The 19,069-nt window shown below is 40.0% G+C and overlaps 2 protein-coding genes across 2 annotated transcripts; both read left to right on the top strand.

Annotated features, from left to right (window-relative positions):
- Positions 1-821: 821 nt before the first annotated feature.
- LOC147337893 (C-X-C motif chemokine 10-like) lies at positions 822-2,079 on the top strand. Its single transcript, XM_086312580.1, has 4 exons — positions 822-1,020; positions 1,137-1,257; positions 1,490-1,567; positions 1,733-2,079. Exons 1-4 carry the CDS (start codon positions 957-959, stop codon positions 1,788-1,790), a joined length of 321 nt encoding a protein of 106 aa, XP_086168706.1. The 5' UTR covers positions 822-956; the 3' UTR covers positions 1,791-2,079.
- Positions 2,080-8,046: 5,967 nt separating this feature from the next.
- On the top strand, positions 8,047-18,200 carry LOC147337892 (putative monooxygenase p33MONOX). The gene is made up of 8 exons (XM_086312568.1): positions 8,047-8,245; positions 10,374-10,495; positions 10,629-10,813; positions 10,995-11,106; positions 11,314-11,441; positions 14,476-14,615; positions 14,738-14,913; positions 17,019-18,200. Exons 2-8 carry the CDS (start codon positions 10,468-10,470, stop codon positions 17,222-17,224), a joined length of 975 nt encoding a protein of 324 aa, XP_086168694.1. The 5' UTR covers positions 8,047-8,245; positions 10,374-10,467; the 3' UTR covers positions 17,225-18,200.
- Positions 18,201-19,069: the final 869 nt, after the last annotated feature.

The raw sequence follows: 19,069 nt of genomic DNA, 5'->3' as shown, positions 1-19,069 counted from the left end.
TGTATTCACAACAAATGCTCTTCTTCATACCTTGATTGTAACAAGTGGTTAAATGAGTTGCTGTTGCCTTGTATCACCTCGACGCGACTAAATCATTCTCCTCTGACTTCTGGCGTCAACAAGGAATTATCCCACAGAGAACTGCTGCTCACTGGATATTTTCTGTTTTTCAGGCCGTTCTCTGTAAACCCTTGAGATTGTTGCTCAGGAAAATCCCGGTAGATTAGCAGTTTCTGAAATACTCAAATCAGCACAACAGGCACCAGCAAACATGTGACATTATAACTCCTAAATTACCTTGCTTCCTCATTCTGATGTTCTGTTTGAATCATGTCTACAATCCTAAATGCACTTATTTGGTGCCATATGAATATTTAACATGGCCCAAGTGTTTTTCCTTTTATTTCTCACAGGTTAGAAAGGTTTCATTTCTCACATGACCTAAATGTTTTGATGGTTGATGTGGGGGTTTTTTGTTTTGTTTTGTTTTTTGTTTTGTTTTTATCAAAATTAATTCATTATGCAAAATTTTAAGAAATAAATGTCCTTGTGTCTTTGCCTGTTCACACAAACATTCAGAATACAAGTTCATATGTGTGAGAACTTGTAATTGTTATGCAAAAAGGTTTAATGTTCTATTGTAATCTATCATATTACCACAAAATGTCAAAATGTTGTACCACCAGACACAGAGCTGAGAAGGAGTGGGGGGGTTGGAGGGTTGGCTTTTTCGATTTTGTGGCATTTTTGAGTTTCACTTTCCACTGTCAAAAATTTCCCTTTGTCACAGGAAAGATTACGTATGCAGCCAAAGTAAGTATTTAAGAGCCCACTCTGAGTCGACTCCTCACAGCACTCCTGTCAACAATCAGTCTTTAATTGTTGCAAGACTCTCTCTGGCTTCATTATTATCTTTGCTGCACGTTTTCAGCACCAGTGTCATCTTGAAACCAGCAATGTCAACCCTCATCAAAGCGTTTCTGCTCCTGGCTGTCATGGTCTGCATCTCCCAGGCCCAACGTAAGTTTCTTTCTTTATTTGTCCTTTTAGATGATTTAGATTCTTGGTTGAAATTACGCAAACTTGAATTTGTGCACGTCAAATATTAATTTCTTTTTCATTGCCTTCTTTTCTAGTCAAACAATCAGGACAGCAGTGTCTGTGTCACCGTGTCAGGAATCTTAACGGCATGAAGACTGACATAAAGGACATACAGATCTACCCAGCAACCATCTTCTGCAACAAAGTGGAGATTGTGTAAGTTTTTTTTAATATGACTTTTTTTTTCATTATTACTTTTGATAAATTCAACATGAAGATTTGCTAAGCTTTAATAAAGCATCACACAAGAAATTGCACGACAGTGCAAATTAAATGCATCCTAACTAAAAATACCTTTTTAAGGTAGATAATGATTTTAGAAAAATACTTGTAGGATCCTTAGCTTTTCCATTTAAATTGAACTTACCTCTATTTTCTATTTCAACAGTGTTACCTTGAACAGTGGCCTCCGCTATTGCTTGAACCCCGAGCAAAGAAACGTGAAAAGGCTCCTGACTAAAATCATGTGAGTACACTTCACCACACTCATCCAAGTTTTACATCCAGTACTCTGATTGTCTAAATAATAATGTTAGATTATTAGTGAATCGCTTCAGTTTATAGAAATAAAGTAATAAATGACATTTTTTTCCTAATGAGTGCACTGTTTGTTTGTTTTTTGTGAATTTAGGGATAAAAAGCAGAAGACCACTTCCTCCCCAGTGGAACCCTCCACAGCTGCCATGTAATTGTCTTTTAAGCTCTCTGAAAGAAAAAGCACCTCATATGACCTCTGAACTCTCAACAAAGTCACCTTGACAAAAAAAAAAAAAACATGGACATGAAATGATTGTAGTTTTTTTTATTTAATTTTTTTATATGTGCTTATATTTTATGTCCACTCCGTTGTATCCTGTTTTTATTCTTCTGTGTTTTTGTAAATAGATGAATGTCTCTTTGTACTTCTTGATATTTTTTTAATAAAATTATTAGCTCTTAAAGATTTGTTTCCTCATATTTCATGCCAGTAGGATTTTGTGTCTATACAAACATTTGAACTACTGATCTCTTTAGAATGTATAAACAGCCTAGTTGACGTTAATAAACTGATGATTAATCATTAATTACTGTGTCAGAGGTCAGCGAGCAAGAAGAGAGTAGCATATGTGCAGCTATCCTCTATAATTAATAATATCAATTCAACATTAATAAACACCTCAAACACAAAACATTACAAAGTGCTGCATTATTGCAAAACAGTCTGCGCATTCAAAACAGTCTTGCATGTGTGGGACGTGCACATGTGTTTTCCACACTTATTAAAATGGCACAGTGGCAGAATGATTAAGACTTTCCTCTTACAGTAAGAGGTTTCATAGTGTGAACCTCAGCTGGGGTCTTTCTGTGTGGAGTTGGCAGCTCCTCCCAGTGCCTGGGTGGGTTTTCTCTGGGTACTCCAGCTTCCTCCCATCATCCAAAGACATGCGTATTAGGTAAACTCGTGGTTCTAAATTACATGAAGTGGTTAAAGTGTTTGAATTGTACAGAATAAAACACTGTACACTCAAATATAAAAGGTTCTTCATCCTTAAAAGTAACAATTAAGCAAAATGCAACCAAAATGTAACATATTACATTTTATTTATGTAGTAACATTAAATGGGGAAACTTATATGTAAATAAATGAGTTAAAGTCAGTATTTCTGGGCAGAATTATTTTTGGAGTGTATTAATGTATGGTTAAAAAAATGTGACTTGCAGTTAGAGCACTTGCGTTGCGACAGAGTTCTGACAGGCCTGTCCCATAAAAAAAACATGCAGACGGTGTATGTGCAGTCTCACAATTTCAGTATTCCCAAAAACCAACATTTACCTTATTTTGACCCACGCTGGTGGATTTAATATTCAGTATGAAGTATGTATGGGTCAAATTTGATTCTGAACAGCCACGGTATATAAAAATTTGAATCATCTTTACACCAGTGTAAATATATATATATATATATATATTATACAAAATATATATATATAGATATATATATTTTTTTTTTTTTTTTTGTGTGTGTGTATTTTCAGTCACTTCAGTCATCAAATTCCTGTGACTAAAAGAAAAGAATTTCAGTTGTTTTTACATCTGTTGAAATTGAAAATGGGTCAAATTTGACCCAAACAGCATGAAAGGATTAAAACTCAAGTGTGTGCTTTCTCTTTAAGGGCTGTAACTGTTCATATGCTACACCAATAGTGCTATCTTGTGGACCAGCGCTGGTAATGCAAAGTATAAAAATTAAAAATCGTCCATATAATCAGTTGCCATCCATCCATCCAGTTGCGGCAGCACGGTGGCACGGTGGTTAGCACTGTTGCCGCACAGCAAGAAGGTCCTGAGTTCAATTCCAACATCAGGCCGGGGTCTTTCTGTGTGGAGTTTGCATGTTCTCCCCGTGTTTGCGTGGGTTCTCTCCGGGTACTCCGGCTTCCTCCCACCATCCAAAGACATGCAGCTTGTGGGGATAGGTTAATTGGATAATCCAAATTGTCACTAGGTGTGAATGTGCGAATGAATGTGAGTGCGAATGGTTGTCTGGCCCTGTGACAGACTGGCGACCTGTCCAGGGTGTACCCTGCCTCTCGCCCTATGACAGCTGGGATAGGCTCCAGTGCCCCCCACGACCCTGAAAAGGATAAGCGGAAGTGAATGGATGGATAATCAGTTGCTTCTATCTTTACTTACAATCTATGAGATTCTCTTTTGAATTCTTGCAGTAGTGATTGAATTTGAATATTAATTTGACTAAAAACTGATCAGACTTTCATGTCATTTGTAGTATTTTTAAAGAAAATGGCTTGATATTGCACATCAGTGCAAAAATAATCAGCTAAAAATTACTAAAATATGTCTCAGGGAAATGGAAAATATTATAGAATTTTCCACTTGAATTAGTCTTTTAACATAATGAAACACAGTGGCAACATTTAGCACATGCAAATAGCACAGCACAGCCAGTCACACACACAATCCTGCTATACATAACAAGAGGTAGAGGCTAAAGGAGACAAAATCAAACAAACAAACAAGACGGTTGATTTTAAGCAGGTTTGAGTTGCTGAAAAAAATGATATTAGAATAGAATAGAATAGAATTCAACTTTATTGTCATTGCACATGCACAGGTACAGGGCAACGAAATGCAGTTTGCATCCATCCAGAAGTGCTTTAGTGATATAGATATATTACAATATATATTAGCAATAATATAGATATGTGAGTATATTACAGAAATGGGTCTATTATGGTATGTTATAATGTACACGGTATGAAGTATGTTGTGAATATTCTATAACTATAAGTATGTACAGGCTGTAGTGAGTACAAGCTATGTACAGGATATGAACAGGATATAAATATGAAAAACTATACAGAATATGAAATAAATAACTTTACAGAATCTGGGATATACAGCTATACAGAAATGGTCTTAGTCCGGAGGCTCCTGTGGCGCCTCCCAGAGGGCAGGAGGGTGAAGAGTCCATGTGATGGGTGACTGGGGTCTTTGATGATTTTCCCAGCCCTTTTCAGACACCGCTTCCTGTAGATGTCTTTTATGGCAGGAAGTGGTGCTCCGGCGATGCGCTGGGCAGTTTTCACGACCCTCTGCAACGCCTTCCGGTCCGAGGCAGAGCAGTTCCCGTACCAGACTGTTATACAGTTGGTCAGGATGCTCTCGATGGTGCAGCAATAGAAGTTCACCAGGATGTCTGAGGACAGGTGGTTCTTCCTCAGAGTCCTCAAGAAGAAGAGGCGCTGGTGAGCCTTCTTGACCAGCTTGGAGCAGTTGGTCGTCCAGGTGAGATCCTCGGAGATGTGGACTCCCAGGAACTTGAAGCTGCTCACACGCTCCACAGCCGTCCCCTTAATGTGGATGGGTGGATGTGGGTCAGCATTCCTCCTGTAGTCCACGATGAGCTCCTTGGTCTTCTCGGTGTTAAGCAGCAGGTTGTTTCTGTCGCACCACTCAGCCAGACGATCCACCTCCTCCCTGTAGGCGGCCTCATCGTTGTCACTGATGAGGCCAATCACCGTGGTGTCATCTGCAAACTTAATGATGGTGTTGGAACCATCAGCAGGTCTGCAGTCGTGGGTGAAGAGGGAGTAGAGGAAAGGGCTCATCACACAGCCTTGTGGTACACCGGTGTTCATTGTGATGGTAGATGAGCAGCGGTTATCCAGCCGGACATGTTGGGGGCGGTTGGTCAGGAAGTCCAGTAACCATTTGCAGATGAGGGAACTGATACCCAGGTCTGTCAGTTTCCTGATGAGTTGTGAGGGGTGGATTGTATTGAATGCTGAACTGAAGTCTATAAACAGGATTCTGGCGTAGGTGTTGTTGTTGTCCAGGTGTGAGAGGACAGAGTGCATTGCGATGGAGACTGCATCCTCTGTGCTCCTGTTCCGGCGGTATGCGAATTGGTGGGGGTCCAGGGTGGGGGGGAGACAGGATTTGAAGTGTGCTAGGACCAGTCGCTCTAAGCACTTAGTGATGATGGGGGTGAGTGCTACTGGGCGGTAATCATTGAGGCAAGATGGGTTGGAGTTTTTGGGTATCGGGACGATGGAGGTGGATTTGAAGCAGGCCGGTACCACAGCGTGGGCCAAGGACAGATTGAATATGTCTGTGAGCACTCCTGCAAGCTCCCCAGAACACGCTCTGAGAACACGCCCAGGGATGCCATCAGGGCCTGCAGCCTTGTGGACATTGATCCTGCTCAGCACCGCTCCTACATCGGTGGGGGAGAGAGTCATAGGTTGGTGGTCTGGCGTCATGTCTGCTTTGGTTGTGGTTGTGGGGTTCCCTCGCTCAAAACGAGCATAAAAGTTGTTGAGCTCGTTTAGGAAGGAGACATCAGAGGATGCGGGAGAGGGTTTGGTGGTCCTGTAGTCTGTGATGGTCTGGAGTCCTTGCCACATGCGTCGGGGGTTGGAGTTGGAGAAGTGTTCTTCTACCTTCTTTTTGTAATGGTGTTTGGCTTTTTTGATGCCCTTCTTTAGATTAGCCCTGGCTGTACTGTAGGCGTGTGCATCTCCTGACCTAAAGGCAGTGTTGCGGGCCTTCAGGAGGAGACGAACATCCCGGTTCATCCAAGGCTTCTGGTTGGGGTACATGGTGATCCGTTTCTGGGTGGTGACACTGTCTGTGGTTTTGGAGATGTAATCCAGTACAGATGAGGCGTACTGGTCCAGGTCTGTGTGGGTGAACATATTCCAGTCTGTGTTTTTAAATCTGTCCTGGAGCACTGCGTCTGTCCCCTCTGGCCACACTTTAATTGTCCTCACAGCAGGTTTCACACGTTGGATGAGTGGTGAATACCGAGGTGTGAGGAACAGGGAGAGATGGTCCGATTGTCCAATGTGGGGGAGGGGTGTGGCTTTGTAGGCTCCAGCCAGGTTGGAATACACATGGTCTAAAGTCTTGTCTCCTCTGGTGTGGTCTAGAAATATGAAGGTATGAGACCAAAGAATGGAGCATGAATGTTCCCTCTAATTCTGAATTGTATTAATTTGACCCATGAGATGATTTTCATTTATTTTTTAGTCCTGTTCTAGTTATGCTTTATTTATACGTTTTGCTTATATATTTAATTAGTCCCTTCAGGATCTTACTCTCTGTATTCCACTTTGTCCTCCTCCCATGTTAAGTTTATTCATGTGTAAGCATTTCTTATTCTTATTCATTTCCCATTTTAGTTTTGTAATAATTTGTCTTCTGTGTTTCATGTTTAATTTTATTTCACCTCCTAGCTCGTTGCCATTGTCTTCACCTGTGATGACCTTGTGTCTGTTTATCCTCCTGTTTTCAACCTCCTGACATGTGTGTATAAATAGTCCTGTCTTACTGTCTTTGAAAACTTATTTCTTCCTCTTTCAGATTCCTGCACTTGGTTCCCTTTCCTGCAATCACAACAGCTAGTCCAATTAGAATATTACATATAAAAAATGTAAAATATATTATGAATTTCTCTCCTGGAGAAACCACAAGTAGATGGTACATCAACTTTCACATTGACTATTCAAAACCGTGAGAGCTTTTTGTGTGTGTGTGTGTGTGTGTGTGTGTGTGTGTGTGTGTGTGTGTGTGTGTGTGTGTGTGTGTGTGTGTGTGTGTGTGTGTGTGTGTGTGTGTGTGTGTGTGCTTTCAGCGTCAGCTGTGATGACCCATTTCTGTTGCAATAACTATTACAAAATGTTTCTTGTAAATGCTGAACAGTCCAAGATGCTGACTCAGAAGACTTGCAACCCAACCCTCCATTCAGAACAGCTTCACCTCTGGGATATTTGTGGAAGTGGTTGCACACTTTCAAGCAGATTGCCAAGCATTGAAATTAAGAAGTTAAAGTCTGGCATCAAATAGTACACATGACACTGAAGCTGCAAACAGACTGGGATTACAGGGTCCAGTCAGCAGTCAGCAATGTCCTCACTGACAGGGGTGGCTGAACTTTCCAGAGTCCTATAGGCTGCTATCCACCACACCCTCATCCACATAATTTGCATGTGCATTCCCTGAACCCAAGGGTGACCTTAGCCATCTACCAATGCTTTTACCACGGCTAGACCTCAGTCTAACCTTAGCTTTGAAACCAAGTCTTAAACTGCAGTTCCTTTTAAATAAAAGGCCAGGATCTTACAAGGCCCACAACGCTGATCACACTGATCAAGTCTAATCTTTGCAGATAACCCTTTAAACTTCACCATTACTGCAACTCCTCTTATGTAAAACGCTAAAGTTTAAAAATAAAAAAGATCTAAAGTTTTAAATGATAAGAATGAATGGGGATTAGGAATTCACTGCAGATTCAAGCAAACCTGCCTTATCGCCTCAGCTTTGAAGTATAACATTCAGGATTGTTATGAGGTGATAAAATATACACAGTAACGATCTTGATCTATTGCACCACACCAAAACATACTGAGTCAAGTTTCAGCGGATCCCTCCGCGGCGGCTTAGGCTGCTGCCAAGGAGGTACGTTCACCGTGACGTGGGCATATGGACTCTGTTTGCATGTCCAAAAGTCATGGATAAACTAGCCGGCGAACAAACAAACAATATCTTTTTGTTCGTTATCCCAAATCGGCGCGACAGTGGCAACGAAATCACTGCAGCTGTGGAGTAATTTCAGAGGGACAGTGAGAGAATTCTTCACGGGTGAGTTTTAAGTTTTAAATATACGATGAAGGGATCGTGCAAATTCTGGACAACCTAAAATGTAGATCTTGTATGTATATACAGACTAAATGTATAGCCTATTGCAAATCACATCATTTTAAAGTGGTTTGAATGGGCTTCTCTGTTTTTACATACATGTATTTTTCTTGGGAAAACACTGCAGCGTGAGTCATGTGTCATTCCTCATTCATTACAGCTAGTTTGCGTTTTTTTTTAAATCCTACACCGACACGAGTCAAACATCCCCATGACTTCTTTTCTTTCGGGGGAGGGGTGTGTGCGTTTTTTCTTTTTTCTTTTTGCAAGTCACTGTATCTGGCTTCCATGAGCGCCGACGTGAACAGCACGATGTCAGCTGTCTGGAAAGTAGACCGGACTACTAAACACCACCGACCCGTGTCTGCAAAATCTGAATTCTGCTGCAATATGTATGAGAAACATGTCACATTCTGAGTTCATTTAAGAGCGCATTCAGCTGGAAAGTGAGCTCAGATCACGGCGATTGGGAGCTAAACAAGATTGAGTGTGGTTTTATTCGACTGAATAGGGAACTAACTAACTGGATCAGCTGTCAGACGGAAATGAAAAAGTGTCATTTCCTTGTTTAATCCAGAGCTCGGTTGTGTTGTAGTGTTGTGCGATACTACAGATTGTGATATCAATCTGCTACCAAGAAAATACACTATATAAAGTGTCAATACCGATGCCGAATATGTTGTAGTTGTGTCATGATTTATGAAAGGGATCATCATTATTCTGCGATTTCTAAACACATTTTAACATTCACTACATACTCACTGTGCTTTTTTTCTTTCCAAAATAATGATTTAGCAAAATAAAAGCATACCTTTCAACTTTTCATATATTTTCTGAAGGAAACGGTTTCCAGGGCCTAATCCGTGGATCGACTTCCTTCGAGGCGTGGACGTCTATCAGCAGAGAATGTACCTTCACCTATCAGCAGAGAATGTCCCTTAGTCTGTAACACAGTCAAATATATTCTCAAGTAATATTCAAGCATGCCATTCAGCGTGTTAGTACGAGCAGCTCGGGAGCAGCTTGGGAGAACAAGAAAACAGAGACTGCTTTAGATTGTCTTCCCAAAGTGACTCAACTTTATTCACAAGTACAACAGTTTATATAGAGGGTAAAATTCATGAGACAGCAGATTTATCAGTTTAAACCAGTACAGACCAAGATAAGGCAGCGTCTTCCTGCCCTTGGGTGAAGAAGCATCCTTTGTGTAGTTTATCAATTCAGCTACAATTGTGATTATCTCAGCGACATATTTTCAAGGCACAAAACAAAGAGTTCTTTCATTAGTGAAATCTGAAACAAACCATTTGGCCTTCAACAGGCGTCTAAAAGATTAAGAAACTAATGTAGCTGAGGGAGTGATCTCTGTGGTATTTCAACCTTGTACCAGCCTGTGATTCTCACACATCAATTCTTGGGTCAAAGAGAAAAACACTGAAACAAAGGGGCCTTATTGAATGACAGAGTTTTCCTGCATAATGTCACTATAAAACAATATCCAGTAAATGCTACCATGGTACTAAAATACCTAACATTTTCAAAACTGTTTTTTTATTTATTTATTTTTTACCTGAAATGTAAATATTCCTGTCTCTAAACACTTTGGGTCAGCTTCTGATGCTTTGATGTGTTAGAACTGTATTAAAAATCTTTTGAAATTATTCATTGGGCTGAATACTGAACTTAAATGATAGAAAAAAGTGTCAATCTTGTCACGCTAGTATTAATCTGATACCAGTACTATCGACATTTGGGTAAATTTGGCCACCTCTGCTGTACTCCTCTGCTATCAGCAGGAATTTATGTGTGACTGATATTAATGGCGCTGCTGTAATCAGACTCTGTATTTCTATTTAAGGCAGGTCAGGACATCTTGCACTGTGTTCAGTAATTAATGTCTGTTGTGTTTATTTTTTGCACTTACCCATAATCATGTTGTTAAACATATGCATAGAGTACATGTGTAGGCCTACCTTCTTCCCCAGGTAAAAGAAATGACATTAGTGAGCAGTGTTTTACATTCGTTTCTGTGAGCCTAATAACTTTCCGTGTCTGGTGTCATGTGATGAAGTGGTCAGATCTGAGTCCAGCATCAAGCTGAGTGTCAGGTTAACGGCCAAGCTGTCAGACCCCACCGTTTCCTGCAGTCAGCTGCTCAGAACATAATGGCCTCAGGACGGGGAGACATTCCAGGTAAACAAGATTTGAGATATGGCAGAGTTAAACTGTGAGACAAGTGATTATCTTGTACTGATAACAGAAGTTTTTTCTCTTGTTTATTTGTTTGTTTATTTACACAGTAATGTGTCCTTTTCCTTCATTTCAGTACTTGAGTCCGGCACGCCGTCCTGCCTCATGGGTGCATTATCATCTCCAATTGGAATACAACGACACAATATCAGCTATGATGAGAACATGGATGGCCCTATGCATTCCCCACCTTCTGACTTGACTGTCAACATCCTGTGGAAAGAACCTGTTATCCCACAGAACAGGTTCAGGAAAACTGAGGTGCTCCCGTGTTTACCCTTATTTTCTAACCCACGTTGTTTTGAATTGGTTACCGGAACAAAATGATCCTTGTATTAGTTGCGTGTAAATGCTTCTTGAATGTTAGGTGCGTGCACTTCTGATTTGCTCCATTTCTAATAGTTTGTAAGTGCAGCCTAACACTTAGGATTTGTGTGACTAGGAAGGGAAGAGTGGTGGGAAGTTACTGAGCGTTGAGGGAGCACCATCAGCCAAGTCTCCTGGGCCTGTGGTGAAAGCCAAAGCCACCACTTTAATGAGCTCGCTAAGGATCAGTAAGTCCACGAAAGCAACTTCACTAAACAACTTTATTTAAAAATATAGAGTTACTTAACAAGGCCACTGTCCACTACATGAATTATGATGCTCAGAACGACTTGGCTCCCACTTAAACAATCTTAAGAGTGTTAGTGGAGCTATGCTGGAGTGCAGCACCTTAAACACACTGACTAGTTGTCTGCAATGTTCCCATAATCTCTCAGAGGAATCCCACAAGAGCCTTGAGGAGTTTGAGCACCAGGCTGGACTAACAGAGTCTGGTTATTACCCTCACAAGGGCCTTTCTGCTGAAGAGACCCACATTCACAGACGAGGTGATGTCACACTGCCGGTGAGTATTAACAGTTTTAATCACTGACCGCAAGTAACAATGAACTCAAAAGAAAATGCACACCTAAATGTCATTTGTCAGAAGGTTGTTGTTATTATTATTAAAAAGAGTACATTAAAAAAAACACATCATAAATCTGACCCTTATCAAATTAAGTTGATGGACTGGCTCAGATATATATTTAAAGCCTGTGCTACAAGGCAGGATTTCATCTTATTTGGGTAACTACAGAGTTAATCCTGGGTTTTCTTCCAAATGCAGATCACCATAGTAATTTATGCTGTGAAAGTGACCTACTCTGGGGCAGATTATCATGAAAATTAGAGACCTAGTTTTTTAATAGCTTGCAATGACTGTCTTTCCCCCGATTAGCATAATTAAGAAGTATATGTTAAATGTTCCATCCATCCATTCGCTTCCGCTTATCCTTTTCAGGGTCGCTGGAGCCTATCCCAGCTGTCATAGGGCGAAAGGCGGGGTACACCCTGGACAGGTCGCCAGTCTGTCGCAGGGCTAACACATAGGGACAGACAACCATTCACACTCTAGTGACAATTTGGATTAATCAATTAACCTATCCCCACAAGCTGCATGTCTTTGGACGGTGGGAGGAAGCCGGAGTACCCGGAGAGAACCCACGCAAACACGGGGAGAACATGCAAACTCCACACAGAAAGACCCCGGCCTGATGTTGGAATTGAACTCAGGAGCTTCTTGCTGTGCGGCAACAGTGCTAACCACCGTGCCACCGTGCTGCCCATGTTAAATGTTAACATCTACTTTGTATGAATTATCGGCTGGATTTTAGTTTTCATACATGCATGAGCAATTAGTTTTTAGAAAGAAGAGGACAATATATATCCCTCACCACAACTAGCCACCCACCTACAGGTCCTCAAATTTACTATTTACTGACCTAATTCTTATTGACCTCACAAAGTTACTGAATATCATTAACGTGTAAAGATCACTTAGTAAGGTAAGCTAAGTAAACTTTTACTTAAAGAAACTTGATATGTGCACTTCTAATTACATAACAACATATTGTTAACATGGCAAAACGTCTTGATAAACAAATTACGTAATGAGCTCTGCGCTGGCTCCATAGGCTGTAGTTCTTGCAGTATTGTTGCCAAGCAACGCCCCTGCACAAACCAAACCCCTTCCTTTTTCCTGTTCCCCGAGACGGACCAATCACAGAGCTCCTACCAAAACCAGAAAAGGCCTACTTTGCTGCATAGACTGTATCGTCGTCGTTTTTGTGAAAAATAATCGTCAGTTAAACTGGAAATTATGGACAAAGTGAAAGAAATTGTCGGACCGAGGCGTCAACGAAAAGTTATCATAAAAAGGTTAGTCAGACGTCGCTGCTTTAGTTGACGACAGTCAGGTCGAAGGTGTTGTACGCCGTTAGCGAAGCTAGCATTCAAACAAACGTATTTATTCGGAACAATAAAAATAAATGATCGGCATATATCAACTACCGTGAATCTCGCAATACAAAGGAGGGGATGGTGGTTTGCGTATTGATGGGTTAAAGTAGTTAACCATTGTGTGGTTCTTGGCCTTGGTTAGCACTGGCTAACTAGAAACCAGCAGACATTTAAAGGCCGTGTTGCTTACCGTGAGTGGAAGCTTCAGGTAAATAAAATAACCTGAAAGGGTAACTTTAGGGGCTTGGGAAGCCCTTCGCACTTGCTAAGTGAGCGTGATGTAAATATATAACTTGGATAATTACTCTGTTTGCCCCGCACTATCATCATTTTACTATCATGAGGCCTGACGCTAAGAAATGATCGAGGCACAGACTGGTGCTGGCATTATTTTTTTTTAAACTCTTGTATCTGTATTGAAACCAGATTTCACACAGATTCCACTTTAGGTGGTGTTATTTGAAAAGCGTTTTATTTATTACGTAACTGTAATAAATGGGTTTTGTCTTGTTTTATATACACACGAGGAACAAATCGACTACCAGAGGTTTTCCGTGCGATATGTGTATTTATTTTTTTTGCTGTGTTAGTGTATTTGTGGTTTTTGTATGTCTTTACTCTTTTTTTATTTTTTTTATTTTTTATTTCAGCTTTCTGACACTTTATAAGCTATACAGAATTGTTTGCATGTGGCAGGCTGTTGTTATGACCTCCATGTTGATCGTTCTGGCTGAGGGCCAGTCGGGTTCAAGTAGTGACGAACTAGGTTACTGACCCAAGTAATGTGTTTAAAAGGCCACTACGTTGCTTTGCGCTCTTCATTTGCAAAATGGACTCTACCCAGAGTAGAAAGCAGGACCTCATGCACAATGGAGATATGAGCTTGGAAGGGCATTTGCCATATGATTGGGAATATGCCCATACCGAATGGAAACTGGGCACTGAAAATGTTTTTCAAGAGATTAGTCATGAACTCAATTTAAGTCTGATGGCAAGTATAGTGGAACTTGGATTTGTTTTTGGGGTTTTTTTTTTTGCCTTTAGTCAAAAAGTAGCTTTTGTTTACTCTGTACTAAAACTGAAGACGACTGATGATTGACAAATACATTAACATGGATTTGTTGTTTTTCGTAGGTGTTTCAGGGATTTCAATCAATTTTGTGAAAAAGTCGAAGTTATGTAATGAAAGCTTAATTTGGTGCGTAACAGTTCTGTGGTTCTTAATGTGTTTACTGCTGTTTAATGATAAATTAAGAGGAGTAATTTTTGCACACTTTGTTTCTAACCTTTGATCTGTGTTCCCACCTGCATAACGTAGTCAATGGCAATAGGCTCTGAGAACCTGTGACGTCCTATTTTTCGATCTGCAAACCAAGTAAAACAGTGTTGACCTTGTGCATTGCGTATTTAGGGATGTTTGCTCTGTAAATACAATTAGTTGTTTCACTGACAGATTAACAAAAGATCATAAAACAACAAACTTACAAACAGGGTCACGGGGGAAGATTAAAACTGTTTAATAAATTTACACTGACAGTGGAGCAGATGGGAGCTTGTGACTTTTTTTTTTTTAAACTGTTTTTGTTTTTCCTGCTGTGCAGAAGTTGAGAATGCCAAGTGGAAACTTTAAGGAGGACAGGCTTACAACATCAGCATCAACCACCCCAAGTGGCACCCCTTCTGTTACTCCCAACATCACCCCCTGCGTTAGTCCCTACTCTTCACCGAGTGTTCATCGCAGGTAGGAACTGTACTGTTGTAAAGCCAGTTGTCATTCAGCAAAGAAACCCCCTTATATTTATACATTTGTACAATTTCCAATTGGCTGTATGTTCATGTTGTTCTTGGGTAATGGGAATACAGGAACTGGTTTCATCTGAGTCCTGCACCTTTCCTTGCTGCACCTGAGACCCACAGTCCCAACCCAAGCACAGACATGGGAGGAAATGAAGGAGGAGGAGGTGATAGGTGGAGTTTCTTCGGAATCCGATCTGTGGTACAGAAGTCCCCCACTGATCCTGGCTCTGAAACCAGCACAGGTAAAAGATTTGTGCTCACGCCTGTTTCTGTATCTTCAGTCTTTTAGCATTTCTATGCCGATACTCTGCGAATAGGGTGAATTGTCATACCCCTGAACCTTACATCAAAAGAAACTGCACTGACCCTCCCTTTTATTTTTGGGGGAGAAAAAAGTTTGTAAATTGATAGCATTTGAAACTACTTCCTTCTAGTCATACCACAGCCATGTTGAAACCACAACCTGCAGAACTGTTTACAAAGACAGGCCTCGCATCACAGAAACCAAAACAGAAAATGTGATCCTAATCACATGTGATAACATAGCTTGTTTTCACTGTAACATGTAGGGCTGAACGATTATGGAAAATAATCTAATTGCGATTTTTTTTGCCCCAATATTGCGATTGCGATGCGATATGCGATTATTTTTTAAGGTCTTTGTCTTCTGTATTATTAAACAAAGACAAGCAATACATCATATAGTATGGCCAATACTATATTACATTAATTTTAAACTGTTCTTTCCTGGAAGACAGACCTCTGTTATGATGACATGAGGTGATGCATGAATTGATGGCTGACATTTTTATTTAACTTCTTCAATCACAACAGTATATTTGAACATACACAATAGTTTATTTTTAGCTTACAAACATCTGAGCATAAAGTGCTGACAAGGAACCCTGGTGTAAACATTAAAATGAAAGTCAGTACAATGTGCAGATTGCAGAAATATACATAAAAAAAATCAGTGGCTTTACCACACTCAGTTTTTCGACATCTGTGAACTACTAGACAGTCATTCAATTAAAAAATAATATTAAATAAATAAAACTAATAAATAAAAAATACACACATCTTACTGATCTCTGCAGTCAGTAACATTACACATAAAGTGCAAACATAATAGCAATTGTATAAACACACACACAAACACGCCTTTAAAATTTAAAGGCGTGAAATTGGACGGTCTAGTTCTGATTAGCGTCACCGCTGTCTCGGTGGAGTTTAATAAACTCGGCCGTCTGCTTCTTGCTATCTAAAATATAACCAGACACTGGTGTAAATTCTCGACTGTCTCATACTTCTGTTTAATAAGTTTTCTGTTTGACGTTTAGTCAGCTGTGTGAAAACCAAGGAGGAACCCACCCGGGGGATTAATAAAGTTTTATTTTATCTAATCTAATAACTTTAATCTCAGCCAAACCGATTTACTCACGAACAAACAAAACACTGAAAAAAGCCCAACAATAACATTTTTAGGTTGTCTAAGTGACTTATATATTACGTTTAACCCGAGCAGCGAAACTCCGCGGTGATCTGAAAATGATGTGCCGGGAGTTGTGCCGTTCTCGGCCGCATCAGTAACCCTCGAGCTCCCGGCTAGCTGTCGAGCTGGTGGGTAGCAGACGCCTCTGAAAACGTCGAAGCACTTTTGCAAATATGGGATATCTTGATAAACCGAGCAGATATTTGATGTTTACACAACTACTTTCTCGCCTGAAAATATGTTAAAAGTTTATTTTGTGACCCAGAAAGATTAGTATGAGTAATTTTAAAACTTAGTAGCGGCCGCCATTGCTGGAAACTGGAGTTTGGCTGGGCCGCGCTATGAATTCTGGGATATGGTAGTAATTTGGACAGCCTTCGGCGCGTCGCTGTGACGTAATCGGTCTACAAATGCGGCCTCAGGAGGATGCAGCCCATGAATTTGGACATGTCCAGAGTATAATCGCAGCCTTTGCGGTTAGAAAATTGCACTTGATCATGTCGCGATATTATCGCAAATGCGATATATCGTTCAGCCCTAGTAACATGCATATTTTAACCCTGTAAAAGACTAGACCTTTTTGAGACCTTGAGTTTGTCAGAAAGTTCAATAAACATTCCAGTTTTTTGTTTTGTTTTTTAAAGAAGAATTTTCTGGCAATTATTTCGTGGTTCAGGCTTTACATGGTTAAATGCAGAATAAGGTGCAATTTAAAAGTTTTCTTATAGAAGCTATAACGGCATGTAGGTGGAATATTTCAGGGAAATTTCACACGGTACACCAGTGATGCTGTGTGTTTCTCTTTGCAGCTCTTAAGTAATTAATGGCATCATCTACCACACCTCTCTCCTGCAGGTTTGTCTCTGCAATCTTATTTTGGTCTGCAGAAATCCTCAACCATGGATGGCACCAACACCCAGGTCAACCTCAAGGTTGATGACCCTACAAAATTTATGCCACCCAAGATTGAAATCTCAGACATTGAAGCCAAGCGGCAAAACCCACGGCCGCATAAACTCAAACCTCGGGACATGAATGTTTTGACACCATCGGGCTTCTGAAGACCAGCTATGTAGCTATTCCTCCGATTCCACATTCTCAATGTTTGTTTTGTTTTGGTTTTTTTGTCTGTCCTCTTGTTCCACATTTGCCTCCCTGTCTACCTCTGTTCCCTCTGCCTCCATGCAATTTCACTCAAGCTGGGGGGAATGAGGGCCCATAGTACCTACAGTATTAGCTAACTAGCAGCAGACTGCACTGCTTCTCCTCCCCAGCTCACAGATTCAGATCAGTTGCTGTCTGCTGTCTATGCCCCCTCCTCTCGTTCTATCTTATTAGCCAAATAATGCAACAAATGGAGTAACTTCATTTGTAACCCTAACATTGGTACTGCTTCCTATTGCTTTGTCACGTAATGGGTGCGTTGGTATGCATCGCCTAGATGTCCTCGTTCCATTGTCAGCGATGGCTTGAGATTAACGTTGAAATATCTTGCTGCTGATCATGCTAAAGTAGCAAGATAATTCAATTTATATCTCAGGTTCCTGTCTTTAATAGTTTTTGGTTTAAAGTTATGTAGTGCTTTTCTCCATCAGCATGCAGAGTATCGTGGTATATGACTGATATTGTGCCTAAGGCTGCAATGGGTGTGCTTTTGGCATCAAATTTCAGCTTTTTTTTTTTTTGTTTTTTTGTTTTTTTCATTATATGTAAGAGCATCTGTGACCATGTGCCTGCTGACCTGAAGTTTTTTCTTTTTTTCTTTTTTTTTAATATGTATATTCTGCTTTAAATCAAGGTTTCTAAATTGTAGGTAGTGCAGTTTGTTGGGTTTGCCACTTTTTATTTTCTTCTTTTAAACGTAGGACTGAAGTGGCCATTGTCAACTTTTCAACTTTTTTTGCGTGTGTGTGTGTGTGTGTGACTGAATTTTCCTGCTGTTTTGTTTGGGGGGGGAAACTGATGAATTCTGCTAATAAAATGCACAAGGGAGCTCTCCCACTTTCATCTGTGAATAAATCTCATTATGGAACTAAATTCTTTTTTGGTTGTTTCTTTAAAAAAAAAAAAGGGGGGGGGGGCGGCTATTCCCGGTATTTCATATTCAGTGCTCTGTTCAAACAGGAAGTGATTCAGAGGCTCCGAGCCAGATGCATCTCATTCAGTGCCAGAATTCCAGTCATGAATTTGAAAATAATACAGGAGTCACGAATCTATGTATGCTTGTCTCACCAATTTGCCAGAGTTAGAGTAGTACTTTGCATTGTGCTAAAAATGTAAAATATTGATTAAAATATGAAACTGCTCTTGAGCATCTAAAGTGGCAGTTTTCTTTTGTCCCAGTTTCTTAATAACCAATTCAAATATAACACTTAAAATGTTTTCTTTTTGGTTTTGTTGCTACAAGTCTTTTATAATTGTTAAACGTTGTCCTAATTCATGGATAGACCAGAGATGAGTCCTTATCTTTATATTTTCTATATTTTTTTTCAGACAGAGTATATCTAAACAGTGCAACCCTCTTACTATGCTACTAAAAGAAGATGCATTTAAAGTTTCCTACATTTAGTTGTACTATACTCATCCTCAACTTTCACAGTCCATTACTGTGAAATACTTTCATTTTTCAACAAAAATGCTAATGTTACCCTATTAAACAAACATTACAAATATATATTAGAAGTATTTTTGTCAGTCTACAAAAAACTAATGCATCCAGTCAACCCTGATAAGAACAGAAGACATTTAAATTAAAAAATGTAAGAATATAAAAATTATGAAATTAGTCTAAATGTTTTTTTGTTTTGTTTTTTTAGCTTACAAAGGTTTAATATATTCCCTTTTTTATAGTTACTACTTCGAGTGCTGGTGATACAGTTGTGCCAAGCATCTCATTGTTGGTGGTT

This window comes from Aulonocara sp. 'chitande type north' Nkhata Bay, linkage group LG2, assembly GCF_057382095.1.
Source record: "Aulonocara sp. 'chitande type north' Nkhata Bay isolate Kocher_YH1m ecotype deep benthic linkage group LG2, A_spYH_male_GT1.1, whole genome shotgun sequence".
NCBI lineage: Eukaryota > Metazoa > Chordata > Actinopteri > Cichliformes > Cichlidae > Aulonocara > Aulonocara sp. 'chitande type north' Nkhata Bay.
The sequence above is the reverse complement of the archived record's forward strand: the minus strand, read 5'-3'. Positions and strand labels throughout refer to the sequence as shown.